The following is a 15,711-nucleotide window of genomic DNA, read 5'->3' as shown; positions in this document are numbered from 1 at the left end:
AAGGGGGGTGGGGGGGGGGGGGGGGGGGGGGCGGGGGGTCAGAACTGAGCAGCAATGGTAGAGGCGGTGGTAGGAGGCCCTCAGCCTGGAAGAGGGGAGGAGTTGCCAGCAAGGATTGTGGGGCCCCAGCAGATCTGGGTGATGGGCAGCCCCTCCCTGGTGTCCCCTCAGCCTCCTGGCACCACTGTTTCCAGGGGCATCTGGCTGAGGTGCATGACATGAACAGTTAACCCAGCCTCGGCACAAGCAGGAAACTGTCTCAGCTGCCAGGGGCTGAGTCACAAAAAGAAGGCAGGCTGTGGCTTTTGGGTTGCTGTGACAATAATGGTGAGAGAGTTGATGCCATGCCTATATTTAGCATTCGCAGGAGGATCTGAAAACCCGGGGCTGTCCCAGCATCCCATCCAGGAGCTCTGGTTCTGGCCTGTTCTTCTGTCAAAAGCTAACCTGCTCAGCCTCCACTCCTGGGCTGCATTTCCCATCTATTGTCTCCCATGTCTCCAGGCACCTCCTCTTCCTGACCCCCTCCTGCTATTTCCAGCCCTGGTTGCTCACTGCTCTTGTTCCACCCCCACACACCCTGCAGCTTGGTGCGTCCCTGAGTGACAGGAGCACCTGGGGTTGGCACACGCTGCCTCCCCTCTCCTCCTGCCAGCTCCTGGCCTCCCCAGAGCCCCTCTCCTGCCAAGATGGAGGTCTGGGAGGGGGCCAAGCCATTGGGCACCATGCCCACCCAGCTCAGTCATAGGGGCTGCATAATAATGGAGGTGGTGGTCTTTGCATAATCCCCCAGGTCACAGTGATGCCCCTTAGACCACTCTTGTGCAGCAGAGAGGGAGAGGGAGAGGGAGCACTCACCCTTCTGCTCCCACAGAGTCAGCAATGGGGTTACCAGTGCCCTGCACATAATCCTGCGGGAAACCACCTCTGGGATCTAATCTACTCCCTGTTGACCCCTTCTGCATCAGGGTTGTTGGGGATGCAGCTGGTTTTTTAATTGTATCTGAGCAGGGCTGTCAAACTCATCAGGCCCTGCTGGCCAGAGGAGTGGCATTGGACTAGTCCACAGGCTGGATGAATAGCATGGGGCAGGCTCTATGTGCTGGATTGGGCCCATAAGCCCCCACCCCTTCATACACTGGATCCAGCACCCACTCTAGCCAGTCTGGGACACAAGCTGCAAATGGCACCCACTCCAGCAGGTCTGGGACCCATGCTGCCTGTGGCACCTGCCCCAAAACAGGCCCTGTGGGCACTGGATATGGCATTTGTGGGGGCGGGTCCCAGACTGGCCCCACACAGGTGCTGGGTGCAGTGCAGGACCCAGACTGGCTTCATGCAGGTGCCATGTGCAGCATGGGCCTAGTCCAATGAATGCCACATGTGGGTCAACTTGAGATCGAGGGGCAGCACTGGGGGCTGGACAGTGGGGCTCGATGGGCTACATCCAGCCCATGTGCTGTGTCCGTGACACCCCTGGATTAGGGGATCCCATACAGAGCTGACCAGTGAGGGAGGGAAGCAGAGGCAGGAGTCTACCTCAGGGAGCGGCAGGAGGTTGAAAGTCACAGTGACCCAGCAGGGAGGCAGGGGGGAGCTGTATGCTGGGTGAGGGCCTGACCCCATCTCCTTGCTCCCCAGGTGACTGCTGGCTGTTGGCTGCCATTGGCTCCTTGACCCTCAATGAAGAGCTCCTGCATCGTGTGGTGCCCCATGGGCAGAGCTTCCAGGAGGAGTATGCAGGCATCTTCCATTTCCAGGTAGGGCTAAGGGAAGCACTGCCTCTCACCTCCAGGGTGGGAGCTGGTGCCCACAGCCTCTGGGAATGGCTACTGGGGGATCCATGCCTAAGAATGGAGGTCTCCTCCAGGGGTCTGCTTCTCCTGAGTCAGCATGGGGCTCCTCAGCCCCAAGCTCTGCAGCTGTCCCCTACATTGGGCAGCTCAGCCATGCCCCGCTCACCCCATTCCTCCTCCCGCTGCAGATCTGGCAGTTTGGCGAGTGGGTGGATGTGGTGGTTGACGACCGGTTACCGACCAAGGATGGGGAGCTGGTGTTTGTGCACTCAGCAGAGTGCACCGAATTCTGGAGTGCCCTGCTGGAGAAAGCCTATGCCAAGTGAGTGCTGGCAGGGAGGCCGGGGGTTGACAGGAAGGAGGGGCAACATGGGGAGCAAGTCTGGGGTAGGGAGAGTGGGGATGGGGGGAGATCCTGTTCTGTGGCTGTCTTTTCTGGAGAGCTGTTTCCCCTACCACTGCTGGCCTGGGACCCTGAAGGACTCCCTAGGAGCAGGAGGGGGAACCCAGTGTTGTCAGGGTCATCCTGCTAATGCCTCTGGCGGTGTCTGGTTGGCGTGCAGGCTGAATGGCTCCTATGAGGCCCTGTCAGGGGGCAGCACCACAGAAGGCTTTGAGGACTTCACCGGTGGCGTGGCAGAAATGTACGACCTCAAGCGGCCACCCCGCAACCTAGACAGGGTCATCTGCAAGGCTCTGGAGAGAGGCTCCCTGCTCGGCTGCTCCATTGACGTAAGAGGCACCCCTGTTTCCTGCCCTTCCCTGATGAGGGACTGCAGGGAGTTTAGAGTTGCAACCTGCCCGCATATACCCCTAACCCCACAGGCACTAAAGCTGGGCTGCTCCCTGCACTCTCCCTCTGCAGCCTGGAGCCCAGGTGTGAAATGGTCCAGGTCCAGGCCCACATCACAGATCTTTGAGCTGGATGGACCATGCCCCACCCAGATCCCTTGGCTGGACACAGCATAGCACCCGGCTGAGCCTGGGGCAGAGAGAGCCAGGGCTCAGGCAGTGTCATGACCCCATGTGGGTGTCCGTGGTGGGGGATTTGGTATTCTCCTACAGTGAACCATGGAGTGCTGAGAGACCATTTGTACCCCTCATTCTTCAATGATGGAAGGTATCAAAACAACAAGTGTGTGTGTGGTGCCCCCTTGTGCTGAGAGTGCCTCAGCACAAGCTTACTGGACCTCTGTAAGAAGAGACCATGAATTAAAACAGTCCTGCCACTCCTGTTGCTAGACTGTGTCACCCCAAGCCTCTAGGGGGAGGGGCCAGAGCCTCTTTGCACATGCCTCCCAGGGGTTATGCAAGGACTCCCTGCCAGTAGAATAGCTCCCTGCACCAGCTCCCCAGGCCATTTCCTCACCCCTGCTCCAGGCCTGCATAACCTATTTCAGCCATTGCTGCACCATGATTTTCAGCTGCTGTGGTGAAAGGAGGGAAAAACCACCCAGCCAAGCCACCTCTTGCAGCCTACCAGGAGCCCAAGGACCGCTGCCAGTGTAGCAAAGGCAGCTCCAACCTGCACCTCTAGCATGGAGACTGCAGCTCCCAGTATGCCAAGCACTCCATCTCACTCTGAAAGGCTGGGCCACTGGACCAGTGCTTGCAGAAGCCTGTAGTCTCCCTGGACAGCAGCACCCCCCTGTGACTGGTTAGGTCTCAGCACTGTGCCTTGGGCACCCCAAAACGCTTTTTTTTAAATCAAGCATAGGTAGTAACTCAGGACTGGAAGGGGTCTCCTGGGCCATTGAGTCCTGATCCCTGCGTCCACTGGCAGTTGTTAACCAAAGGAATCTCTAAAACTGCATGGCAAATCCTTCATTCTCAGCTAGAGATAAACAGTGTCCTACAGCATGCCCTAAATAATAGGGGAGACAAGGGCACTGCCAGTGCCTTGCTAGTGCAAAAACAGTGAAGCAGTTGGTTAATGTATGCTCAGAAGATCCTTCAGAAACAACCATGCTGCACACTACAGAAGAAGAGAGAAAACCCCACAGTCGCTGTCAATCTGACCTAGAGGAACTATTCCTTCCTGGCCTCAGATCTAGTGACCAGAAGGACTTTGAACAGAAGTTCAAGAGCTTCTAGACAGGAACCTTCAAGTTTTCTAGATACAGTACTGGCAGAAGCATCAGCATCAGCACATCCCAGTCAACGCCCCCAGCCCTAGTTGTGACCAGCAGCCCAGTGCCTCAGAGGAAGGCAGAACGCCCCTTCCCCAGAAGCCAGTAGCATTCACAAAGGGCAAAAGAACCTTCCTCACCCTCCACCTGCAGTCAGCAAAGGCCCTGAGGCCTGGGACTACCATGCCGCACTACCCACAGGTAATTGTTAACCAGTGAACATAACACTACCACAGCTACTTTTATACACCCCCACTTCCTCCCCAGGGACTGCAAGTACCTGACTCCACATCGCAAACTCTTACACACACGCACACGCGCGCGCGCGATTGGCATGCCAGAACTCCCTGCCTACTCCCTATCATACCACCCCTTCCATCAAAGAGATGCAGGTTCTTTGCCCCCCACCACTTGGCTTGGAAAACTGTTTCAAAGCATCACTCCTGCTAGATAAAAATCTCCAAATTTCTCATCTAAGCTTGTTCATAGCCAGTTTGTAGTCATTTGATCTTGTGTTGCTAGTGTTCTTGAGCCTGAAGAGTTCTTCTTCCTTAATATTCATCACACAAATGTACTTCTCTAATAGTCATTTCAGACCCAAGAGTAGGTGTGCTGGTTGATAGCAGCCAAAGGATTCAACAGACTGGCTCTCTCATTGATGGATCTAAAATGCTGACTAATGGGTCCTTGCCCCTTTCTAATGCTGAAGCAGTCTGGGGGACTGAGGTGTCTCTGAGGGAGAGTGCCAGTGTCTCCTAGCTAAAGGAGGTGGTGATGAGCCTGGTCAGGGAGATCTACATTGTCCTGTGCTCCAAGTCAACCCAATGCTTTGTGTTTTGCCTTCAGATCACAAGTGCCTTTGATATGGAAGCAGTGACCTTCAAGAAGCTGGTAAAGGGTCACGCTTACTCTGTCACCGGCTTTAAGGAGGTGAGTCTGGCTGCCTGGGACAAACAGAGAAATGTAAATAGCTTCCCAGTGACATGAGTTTGACCTCTGACTCCTGGCCTCCGACAGGTGGACTACCGCGGGCGCCAGGAACAGCTTATCCGCATCAGGAACCCTTGGGGTCAGGTGGAGTGGACCGGAGCATGGAGTGACGGGTGAGTTAGATCTGATCGTTCTGCTGCATACCTAGCTGTCACGGATAGAAGGAGGGTCTCATCATGCAGGGTCTGAAGAGGGCATTTGCATGGCAGAGCCAAGGGGAAGTTTGCAGTCTGGGGTGTCCCTTGTAGCACCATCCAAGGGCAGACTCTGAGGTACCTTCTGCTGAGTCATGTTAGTATCTCCCATCTCACTGCCTCTCTCCTGCCCTCCCAGCTCCTCTGAGTGGAACAACATTGACCCCAGTGACCAAGCGGAGCTGCAGCTGAAGATGGAAGATGGAGAGTTCTGGTGAGTGCTGCAGAGGCGGAGGGTGCCGGAAGGGGAGGCAGCACCCCTGCTGGACCTGTGATGGGGCTGCCAGGATCTGGTTCTCAGGTCTTACAGACTCCGTCACTCTTAGCTGAATCTCTAAGACTTTGGGAACCTGGCCAGGTTTCTCCATCCTCTCCTCCCAGGCTCATAATTCTTTCCTGCTCTCTTCAGCCCTCCCAACACACACACTGGACACCTTGACCTGACTGGCCCCCAGAGCACATGAGCCGCCATGCAAGGGCCTGGCATGGCTTGTCCACATGCAGTCCTTTTCCTTCAGTCCGGTGTCCAACCCACTGCTAGGTGGTTCCCGATAAAGCCTGGATTCCAGGCTCAGCCTGATGGCAAGAAGATCCTGTTGGGCCTGTTTCTGTGCAGAAGAACTTGGTGCTGGGGGATTGGCAGTGGGGGCTCTGCATATGCAGCCCTGTGGAGGGAGCCTACATCTGGGTCTGGGCACAGTCAGTGACATTCCTCACTTTCACCCTCCCCAAGCCCAATCTGATAAATTGTGTTACTGAAGGAGCCCAGGTTAGCCCAGCTCAGGCCAACAAGTTTATGCCAGCTAGTGCCCATGGACACACAGGAACTCCTTTTGTGCTTAGCATTACTGGGTAGGAGAGGGCAGGGAGGAAATAGCCAGTGCTGGGTCAGTCACTGCTGGATCAGACAGTGTAAGCTGAGTGAGTGGGCTTCCCTGAGCATGTCCTTTGAGCTTCTCTTGAAAGCCTGAGGCTCTTAAAAAGGGAACATAGGGTGGAAGGGAGGCGCAGCCAGAGGAAGGGAGGGTGATTAGGTCTCAGAAAGGTGGAGTCTCCTGAGGGTATGGCCAGCCAGGGAACCAGACTCTGAATTTGGAAGCTTCTCCTGCAGAAATCTCCCAGCTCTCCAGTGTCTCTCAGTCTCTTCTCTCCCACCTGCTATGCAGGATGTCTTTCCGGGACTTCATGAGGGAGTTCTCCAGACTGGAGATCTGTAACCTCAGCCCTGATGCCCTGACCAAGGACAACGTGAGCAAGTGGCACACACAGTTGTTTGAGGGCACGTGGCACCGGGGCAGCACTGCCGGGGGCTGCAGGAACCATCCAGGTACTGCCTCCACCCCCAGTCCCTTCCCTCAGTGACCTTCTCAGCAGCGAGAAGGGGTGGTAGGCTGGGGAAGTGGGGTGGCCTGGTTCCTGTGCTAACACTAAAGAGCCTGTTGGGGAGGAGTAACACGTAGAGCCCAGCATGTCAGAGCTTGGGGAGCAGGGGTAAGTGGCTGGCAGGCAGAGAGCAGGGTGTGGGCTAGGAGTTCACATCTTCTACAGCTTCCCCTGGGGGCAGCAGGGTCAATGGGTAGGGGGCTGCAGGGCTTGGTCATGCTGAGTGCATCATTCCCACCTCCCCCAGCCACATTCTGGATCAACCCCCAGTTCAAGATCAAGCTCCTGGAAGAGGACGACGACCCTGGGGACAATGAGTTGGCCTGCAGCTTCCTAGTGGCTTTGATGCAGAAACACCGGCGGAAGGAGCGGCGCGTGGGGGGCGACATGCACACCATTGGCTTTGCTGTTTATGAGGTAACCCTCCCCAAGCCCCCAAACACACCCCCACCCAGCACTCTTGGCATGCCCTGATCATCTCATGGAGGGCTGGGCCCGTCAAACTCCAGAGAGTGAAAGGGAAAGGGTCTTGCCTAGCAGGAGTTTGTGGGATAGCCTTCACCCGTTGCCCCCTTAAAGCACATGGGGACAGGGACTCTGCTGTTCTTTCACACATCTCCTAATAGGCCTCTCCTCTCTCCGCAGGTCCCTGAGGAGGTACGTCCAGAGCTATCCATCCCACCACCAGAGTGTGCGTGACAAGGAGTGCTAGGCCTGGTAGGAAGGAGTCAGTTCAGGGCCTGGTCTTCAGAGTTCAACCAGCGGGCCCATCCCAAACCAGCCTCATGGCCTGGGTTGAGAAGTGTCCTTTCTCAGCCTTCCAGCACTTCTGGCAACCTGCCCTCCCTTTCTGGGGCAGTCACTGCCCAGGCCTCCCTTGGGCTGGCAGCAGATGGGGCACCAGAGTCTGCACTGCCCCTGGAGAAACACTCCATTCTGGTGCCCCAGGGTAGAGCTGCTCACAAGCTCAGGATGGGGGAAGGGTAGAAAGATTGCTCACCCTGTGGTAACAACCCAGCACAATGTATGGGCATAGGCATGCTCATATTTTCACTTAGTTGGCATGGTGTTAGTCACCATTGAGGGACAAGTGCTCAGTTAGCCAGGTCATGGAGATGTGTCAGTCTGAAACCCAGGACAGAGCTGAGCTCCTCAAGATCGCTCCTGTCCAGGATGAGGAGGTTTGCCCTGCTGCATATGGGTTGATCATGGGTGCCAGAGCAGTGCATGTGGCACTCGTACAGAGCTGGTGCTCCAGGCACCCCGGCACAGTCCTGCTTGCTCGCAGCTGGGACCTCACTCACAGGTGTCTCTGGTCCCACAGTCCCAGGGCTGCCAGAACGTGCACATGAAGAAGGAGTTCTTCCTTCGGAACCAGTCCCGTGCACGGTCAGAGACCTTCATCAACCTGCGGGAAGTGAGCAACCACATCCGGCTGCCCCCTGGCGAGTACATCATCGTGCCCTCCACCTTCGAGCCACACCAGGAAGCTGACTTTGTCCTGCGCGTCTTCACCGAGAAGCAGTCAGATACAGAGTGAGTCCACACACGATGTGAGCACACTCTGGTGGCACCTGGATGGACCTGGCTGGGAGTGGTGTTTTCTCCAGCACCTGCTGAGATGCAAGGGCTTAGGGGAGGAGATGTCCTGCCTCAGGGGGGATTCTGCAACTCCCTTGCAGAGGGAAGGGTCCCAGCAGGATAGTGGGAGAGGGGGCAGGGTCAAACAGGTCAGGGCCCTAACAGTGGAGCCCCACTAGCCTCTTAGAGCAGAGGCTCCAAGCCTTCCCCACCCATCTTGCAGTGTATGCCTCCCATCAGGTCAGGGCTGTGAGGGGCTCCCCAAGTGAGGGTGTATGGACCTCTCTCCAGGAATGTTTGGAGATAGGATCACCTTCCTGGCGTTTCTCTTCCCAAACTTCCTGACCTGTCTAATTCAGCAGAACCCAAAAGCTATGGTTTCCTACACGGGGACTCCCCCAAAGCCTATGGAGAACCAACCCCTCTACCCCCTGGCTGGCACATACTCCCCACTTACTGTGTCTTCCTCTCATGTCTCCAGGGAGCTAGATGAGGAGATCTCAGCTGATCTTGCTGATGAGGTAAGAACAACCGCACCTCTCCTAAAACCTTTACACAGCATGTCAGGACCCACACCCTTGTGAGCCTTTGTGGGCAGCACTGTGAGGCCTGGAGTATGTGTGTGGAGGAAGTGCCAGCTGGGGCCACCTGCAGGTGACTGAAATGCCTCTGCCTTGTGAGCCGGATGTGTTCCATTGGCAGAGGCCTGGCAGCCAGAGGACAGTTGGGTGGGTTAGGGCAGTGGTTCTCAACCTTTTTTGTACCAGAACCCATCTGTAAACATCAGTGGCCAGTCTACCCATAGCCCCCTGGCTTTGCTGGTGTCCCTCACTCCCAAGCCACAGCCCCCTTGCCCTACTGGTGCTTCTCACTCCTGACCCACTGCTCCCTGGCCCTGCTGGTGCTCCTAACCTCCTAACCCACTGCCTCCACCACCAGGCCCTAGCCCCCCAGTGTGTGGGGCAGAAGGGGCTGGGTGTAGGGTATGGGGAGGCATGTGCCCCCCAGATTTGTGTGGGAACAGGCCTGCAGCCTAGCCAGACCAGCATAGGCAGGAGGTGCCTCCGTGGCTCAAAGGGTGAGTCCCAGCATGGGAGGATGGAGCAGGGCAGAGAGACTAGTTGCTGCCGCTGCTGCTGCCATGAACCCCATACCAGTGCTGTGCCAGGAGCACAAGGAGTAACAGATGGAGAGACCCATGCTGGCCTCACCTCCTCCCACTGCCAGCCACTGATACTCCAGGACATGGCTCTGTCCCACCACCATGGCCCAGCTGCTGGCAGCTAGTCTCATTGCCTCACTCCACCCACCCCACACTGGGACCCACCTGCTGGGCCACGGAGGTGGTTCCTGTCTGTGCTGGTCCAACCAGGCTGCAGCCCTGTGCCCACACAAATCTGGGGAACACGTGCCCCCCCATACCCGATGTATTGCCTATGCCCCCTCACCCCATAGACTTACTTGTGGGTAGCTGCGGAAGCTGCTCTCCACCCTGCCTGGCTGCCACGTGCAAGTATGTGCACGCACATGCATGTGGTACCCCCTGTGTCCCACTCCCCCGAGCCCCAAGCAGGCCCTTGCAGGACTGGAACTCTGCCAGCCTGCAAGAGGAAAACCCATGCGTTCCTACGTTTTTCTCTGATTGTTCACAACCCTTTCAAATATTCTTGCAACCCCCTTTTGGGTTGCAACCCACAGGTTGAGAAACACTGGCCTAGGAGACAGAGATTGGGGCATGGTTGGAGTGGAGGGCAAGGGACCAAAGCTCAGTGGGGGGAGGCAGGCAGAGAGCTCCTTCTGCTGGCAGTTGTCTGCTAGAGCCTAAAAGAAGGGGAAGCCCATCCTAACAGGAGGGAAGAATCCAGACTTTGTTCAATAACCTGTTCCCCTTGGGTCTGCATTGCCCTAGGAAGAGATCTCTGAGGATGACGTGGAGGACGGCTTTAGGACCATGTTCAGGCAGCTGGCTGGAGAGGTGACTATTCGTGCCCTGGGTGTATGGGGGCCGGGAGGGGGTGCCACACATCACGCTTGCAGAGGAGTGAGCATTTGCAGGAATACCCAAAAAGCCCCATCAGGACCATGCCCTTTGGCACTAGGCATTGAATGAGCCCAGGAGAGCTTTGACCTGGAGAGCACTGATCTCCAGACCTGGGGAGCAGCACTCATCTCAGCCCCACTGGATGTGTGTCCCTCAGTTTGGCTAGGTAGGCACATCCCATACCCAGCTGAGGGCAGTGCACCCAAGTCCTGAGCCTTGTCTCCTGCCCTATCCCAGCATTTCCTGCCACCTCAGAGTGACAGTTGCCTTCCTTGCCCAACACGAAGTGTCACAAACCTGCAGGTCTCCATTGGCAATGGCAGACATCAGGCAGGGGCCAGCACATAGTGGTGGGCTTTCAGGAGGAGGAGAGACTGGGGGGCTCTCCAGTCCCCTAGAGCTGGGAAAGCTGTCAGGGTATTGTTAATGCTCTGCTCTTCTGGCAGGATATGGAAATCAGTGTCTTCGAGCTCAAGACTATTCTGAACAGAGTCATTTCCAGACGTAAGTGCTCTCCCTCCTACCATCCTGTGCTGGAGGAGTGGGGGAATACCTGTTCTGTGAAAGTGAATAACAGTCTCATTCCCTCTGCTTGCCCTCAGACAAAGACCTGAAGACAGACGGGTTCAGCATGGAGTCCTGTCGCAACATGGTCAACCTGATGGACGTATCCTTCTGCTAAGCCCTTTCTGCTGGGGGAGATGCTGTTCTGCAGGCTTCCTCAGTGTCCCTTCATTCTTTCAGAGACGGCTTTTCCCTGTGGGGGTTGGGGGGAGTGTGTACTTTTAGTCATTGTGGCTTGGCTCAGATGACATAAACAGAACAACAGTGGCATCCCCTGGGCCTGCATTACTCCTGCCAGATATCCTTTGTGTACCCCTCTCCCGCTCTGGGGGAGGTCAGATCTCAGTGCTAGAGCACAGTGGGTTACAAGACCCCTGGCCTGGCCTGTTGACTGTCTCATAGGGCATAACAGCTGGCTTTTCCTGTGCCCCAGGAGCAGAGCTCTGCCAGCCCAGAGCCCAGCTGCACTCTGGTTTCAGGTCTGCCTTCCCTGTGTGAAAAAGTGTGCCCACCCCTCATCCCCTACCCACTGTCATGCACACCAGGCCAGGATCCCATGCCTCCCAGGTGGATGTACTCTGACACCGGGCTTGATACAGGCTCTCCCTGCGGGTGGTGTCCATAGCTAGACCCAGCCCTTCAGCAGGGCTGAGGAAGGATGTTTCAGGTTCTCCTCAGCTCCCTACAGTGGAGCAGAGCTCCCTTGTCTCATGCTACTGAATGGTTGGGGCTCACAAACAGAAATCAGTGGCTACCGTGGTCTGTGCACTGCAGGCAGTGCAAAGGAGGCAGGAGCCTGCAGGAGTGAAAAAATGATGCTGGGCTGCTTCCACAGTCCAGCTTTGCACCAGCCTGTCAGATATGGGGTAGGGGAGCAGGTGCCAGCACAGCCCCGCAAGCTCACTGGTCTCAGAACATGGCATATACCACATAGGCACAGTGCTGCAGAAATGCAGCAACCTCCAGGTGGGGACATAGTGCCCATTTAGCTACAGCCTGGCAGTGTAGGAGGACCTGCACCCCAGTCAGTCTTGCTCAATGCACCCTAGGATCTTGAATAACCAGGGAGACTTTGGCCCTTTCCTACCTCTCCTTGACACTCTGTTCCCCAGAAAGATGGCAGTGCCCGCTTGGGCCTTGTGGAGTTCCAGATCCTGTGGAACAAGATCCGGAGCTGGCTGGTAAGGAGGGGGGCAGGGAAGTGCTGAAACAAGGTCCATACCTTTATGTTGCACTTACGGTGAGGATGTTTGGCCATCGGGCTTGGGATCAGGAGGAGGCACTGGCCCAGGTTGAACTCTGAGACTCTGTCATTGCAGACGATTTTCCGCCAGCACGACCTAGACAAGTCAGGCACCATGAGCTCTTACGAGATGCGCCTGGCTCTGGAATCGGCAGGTGAGACCCCAGCCTGGGGAGGGAGAACCTGGACCCTGCAGGGAAGTCCCTGGCAGCTGGTACAAGCACAACACTGGGGCCTCCCTGTTTCCTGCCCTGTGGGAGCTCCCTCCACTATCCAGAAACCACCACAGTAGCTGAAAGGCACAGAACACCTGATGCAAGGACTTCTGGTCTCTTGTTTGGGGGTCTGGCACCTTGGCCTCCTGACAGAAAGAAGCTGGGTGGGCGTGGGTTTCCCAGCTGCAGAGGGGCTGGGCAAAGGGGTTGTGACCATAAAGCCAGTGTCCTCCAGTGCATCTGTGCTTATTCCTGCATGGGCTGGGACCTGTTTCCCTGCTGTTGCTCGGAGGTTCCTACCCCCACAGCTGTAGCCCTCTTAACCACTACCCACGCCTTTGCCTGCCAGGCTTCAAGCTGAACAACAAGCTACATCAGGTGGTGGTGGCACGCTACACTGATGCCAGCCTGGGCGTGGACTTCGACAACTTCGTCTGTTGCCTGGTCAAGCTGGAGGCCATGTTCAGTAAGTGGCAGCTCGAGGAGCAGCTGCATGCAGCAGCATCTCCAGCCAGGGGCTCAGGGAAGCCAAGTGCTATGATCTGGCCTAGAGGCAGGTGTCCCCTAAAGGGTATGGAATGAAAAGCAGCTCCTGATGATAGCATCTTGCCTAGCACTGTGCTGGGTGGAATTGGAGAGGATGGCACCCTCTATGGGGTCATTGCTATTGCCCCTTCCAGCACCACAGCCTCTAGAGCACTGTAGGCTAGGACTGGCTCAAAGAGAAGAGCAGGGTTATGCCTTCAGGACCATGGGTTGAGTTTGTATCCAGAAGTCTCCCATCCAAGTCCTGATTCAGTTTGACCCTGCTTAGTTTCAAACTACAGGTGCCCCAGCCTGAGGCATGCTGGTTGTCAGTACTTTGGGGACAGGTATGCCAACCAGAAGCTGCCTATAACAGAATCCCCCTTGTTCTCAGTGCAAAATGAGGTGGCCAGGCAGCTGCTAACCATGGGGCATGAGGGAGTCAGGGCCCACGGGGGTGTGGGTCTCTGATAAAGAAGTATAAAGGAAAATCACCCCCATGCAGCACTCACTTCTGCCTTCTGCAGGATTCTTCCGCAGTATGGACTCTGAGGGCACCGGGACGGCCGTGATGAACCTTACAGAGGTGAGGGCTGTGCCTAGTGCTCGGGCCTTGGGGTGAACGGGAGGCCTGGCTCTGGTCCTGAGTTCCTGGGGATGTCCCACTTCTCATGGACTCTGTCTGGGGCCTGTCTTTTCCTCAGCCCACCCCAGAGAAGCCCCCAGGGAAAAGGAGGCATCCAGTTCAGGGGCTGGAGAGCTGAGGTTCAATCAAGCTGTCTGAGGGAGGGGCCAGCCTCACACTGGCTTGTGCAGCAGGGGGTGGGGAGGATCATTACCACAGCCTCTGCTGTAGGTTGTTTGTGCCCCATCTCCTCTTGGTGCTTGGGGGCAGTGCCCAAGCTGTGGGGCAGACATTCTGTTGGAGCCTGGTGGGGCCTGCGGCTCTGTAGCCTCTTCCCAAGCTGCCCATTCACCCTCTTCTCCTTCCCTTCCCTGCAGTGGTTGCTGTTGACAATGTGCGGCTAGGAGGAGAGATGGAACCGTGCTGGCTGAGACGCCCTGGTGGGCTGGGCTGCCCCAAAGTGCCTCCCTCACCCCGATTTACAGACACCCCTCCCGGCCCCTCTGCCTCCTGCCTGCGCCAGTCCAGCCTGAGTCTGCAGCTTCCTCCTAGCAAGAACTTTCACTCTAGCATGCCCGTGGCCAGGCAGGGGGTTGGGACTCAGGAAGCAAGGCAGGCCAGAGGGGGACCCTTCTCCTGCTGTAGATGTGGCTTACTCCCCACAACAGGAGGATGGTGGGTAGGGGTGCAATGTGTGTGGGCTTTGGACCAGCTACTCTGGGAGCCTGCAGGCCCAATGGCCTGGCTACAGGAGGTGGAGGAGCCAGTACCCACCGGGGATGGGGAAGGGAGCCTGCAGGTGCCCACTCCCTCTCCCTCCTCTACTGGCTCTTGCTGCTAATTGGACTTTGCCAACTTTGGGTACTGGGAATGGCCCCCTGGGCTGCTTTGCATTAGTGTGGGCAGAAACCCTGGGAGGGTGGGGGTTGCCTGAAGCTTGCTCGGGGTTACTTAGAGAAATAGGGTGGGGGCATTGGCCAGGGGTCCCCTGGGTTTTCTTCCTGGCTGAGGGAGGGGAGCATGGCCAGTCTTTGTGGTTAGAGAAAGACCCATCCCATCCCACCTAAGCATTAGGCTGCTGCGCTTGCCACTGTAGCATCCCAGCACTTCCCAAAGATGAACCTGACCAAAGCAGTGAGCCCCTCGGGGTGAAGCTGCCTAGGTCCTGCCCTCACTGTTGCTAATTCACTGCGTGGCCTTGGACCAGCCCCTCTCTCCTCCACACCCCAGCTCTCCATTTTGGTTGCAGGATGCAGTAGCTAGGTGCTGAATGCTGCTTTGTGCCCCCAGGAAGACTCTAGGGGTTGTGAATGCACATGGCACAGCCTTACAGCAAAGCTTTGTGGCATTGTTGCCCTGAATACCCCACCCCCAAGTCTTGACAGGACCCAGGCCAGGAAGTCCCCTCCACCCAGCCATTTCATCCCTCCAAGAGGCTGCGGGGCAGTGTCCTCTCAGAGCCTGTCCTGTGGCGCAGTGCCCTGCACCACTGCCAAGCCAGCCTTGGTCCAGCTGCCCAGGACTAGGACATCCTTTGGGCTGCTGTGTAGGGAGTAGTGGCCACAGGGCTCTTGTCCACTTCCTCCAGGAGAAGCAACCACTTTACACATGGCCAGAGCATCTACCCTCTGCCCTTTGGCCTGGGCTGAGCAGGAAGGGGCTTTGCCCAGCAGCAGTAGGGCTGGGACTGCCACTGGTTCAGGATCCATCCTGTTTGGCACTGCCCCTCATGTTCTCCCATTTGGCCCTTTTACACAGAGGCACAGTGGCCCCTGAATGAGGGGTCTGCTCTCGCCCCCTTCCTTAAGCACCTCTACTCTGCTGCTGCAGGGTGGGGAGAGGGGGTGGCCCCATCCTGAGCGCTGCTGTGTTGTTGAGGCGGGTGGGGTCTATGGGTGTTCCCCCCCACCCCACCCATCACCTCTGCATCCCCGGAGAACATGGCTGCATCGATAACCACTTCTGCCCCAACAGCAGACCTGCTTCCCGCTCACTGTGTACTCTGAGCAATAAACAGAGATCTCTACAAACGCAGCCTGGGCAGTGATTGAATAAGGCTGTCCAGCTCCCTGCAAGGGGAAGGGATTGCCTGTCCTCGCACCACCTCCACTGGTGCCTGGGCACAACCCAGCATCTGGTGGAGCTTCTTCGGCTGGACTGCATCAGGCCTGTTGGGGGTAGCCCTGCCTCTAGTGGGGAGGGACACTGTGCTCCTGGGCCGTTGCTTCCAGTTCCCTGTGTTCAGGCAGCCTCTTGTTGCTGTCTTTACACAGTCTAGGGCCAGTCCCTGCGGGGGCAGCAGGATGCTGCTTCTCTGTAGTCATGAAACTAAGTGACCCCATGTCTGTGGTGAGGATGGAGCCCCAGCCACAGGGGGGCTGAGCATGACTGGTGGGCTTTGGGGCCTGGAGGACTAGCAGGGTAT

The 15,711-nt window shown here is 57.0% G+C and overlaps 1 protein-coding gene across 2 annotated transcripts in view; it reads left to right on the top strand.

Moving 5' to 3' along the window:
• The window catches only part of CAPN11 (calpain 11), a 31,240-nt gene extending 15,923 nt beyond the window's left edge, over positions 1-15,317 (top strand). For both annotated transcript variants that reach the window (XM_019526824.1, XM_019526825.1), the window contains exons 4-22: positions 1,642-1,760; positions 1,985-2,118; positions 2,360-2,528; positions 4,772-4,855; positions 4,943-5,028; positions 5,249-5,323; positions 6,276-6,436; positions 6,740-6,909; positions 7,138-7,149; positions 7,817-8,028; positions 8,555-8,594; positions 9,983-10,048; positions 10,561-10,618; positions 10,717-10,781; positions 11,791-11,859; positions 11,998-12,076; positions 12,486-12,602; positions 13,189-13,247; positions 13,664-15,317. In XM_019526824.1, coding sequence (XP_019382369.1) covers positions 1,642-1,760; positions 1,985-2,118; positions 2,360-2,528; positions 4,772-4,855; positions 4,943-5,028; positions 5,249-5,323; positions 6,276-6,436; positions 6,740-6,909; positions 7,138-7,149; positions 7,817-8,028; positions 8,555-8,594; positions 9,983-10,048; positions 10,561-10,618; positions 10,717-10,781; positions 11,791-11,859; positions 11,998-12,076; positions 12,486-12,602; positions 13,189-13,247; positions 13,664-13,690 — 1,802 coding nt within the window. In that variant the 3' untranslated portion in view covers positions 13,691-15,317. The remainder of the gene's footprint in view (positions 1-1,641; positions 1,761-1,984; positions 2,119-2,359; positions 2,529-4,771; positions 4,856-4,942; positions 5,029-5,248; positions 5,324-6,275; positions 6,437-6,739; positions 6,910-7,137; positions 7,150-7,816; positions 8,029-8,554; positions 8,595-9,982; positions 10,049-10,560; positions 10,619-10,716; positions 10,782-11,790; positions 11,860-11,997; positions 12,077-12,485; positions 12,603-13,188; positions 13,248-13,663) is intronic.
• Positions 15,318-15,711: the final 394 nt, after the last annotated feature.

This window comes from Gavialis gangeticus, unplaced genomic scaffold, assembly GCF_001723915.1.
Source record: "Gavialis gangeticus isolate Ggan-Ray unplaced genomic scaffold, GavGan_comp1, whole genome shotgun sequence".
Taxonomy (NCBI): Eukaryota; Metazoa; Chordata; order Crocodylia; family Gavialidae; genus Gavialis; species Gavialis gangeticus.
The sequence above is the reverse complement of the archived record's forward strand: the minus strand, read 5'-3'. Positions and strand labels throughout refer to the sequence as shown.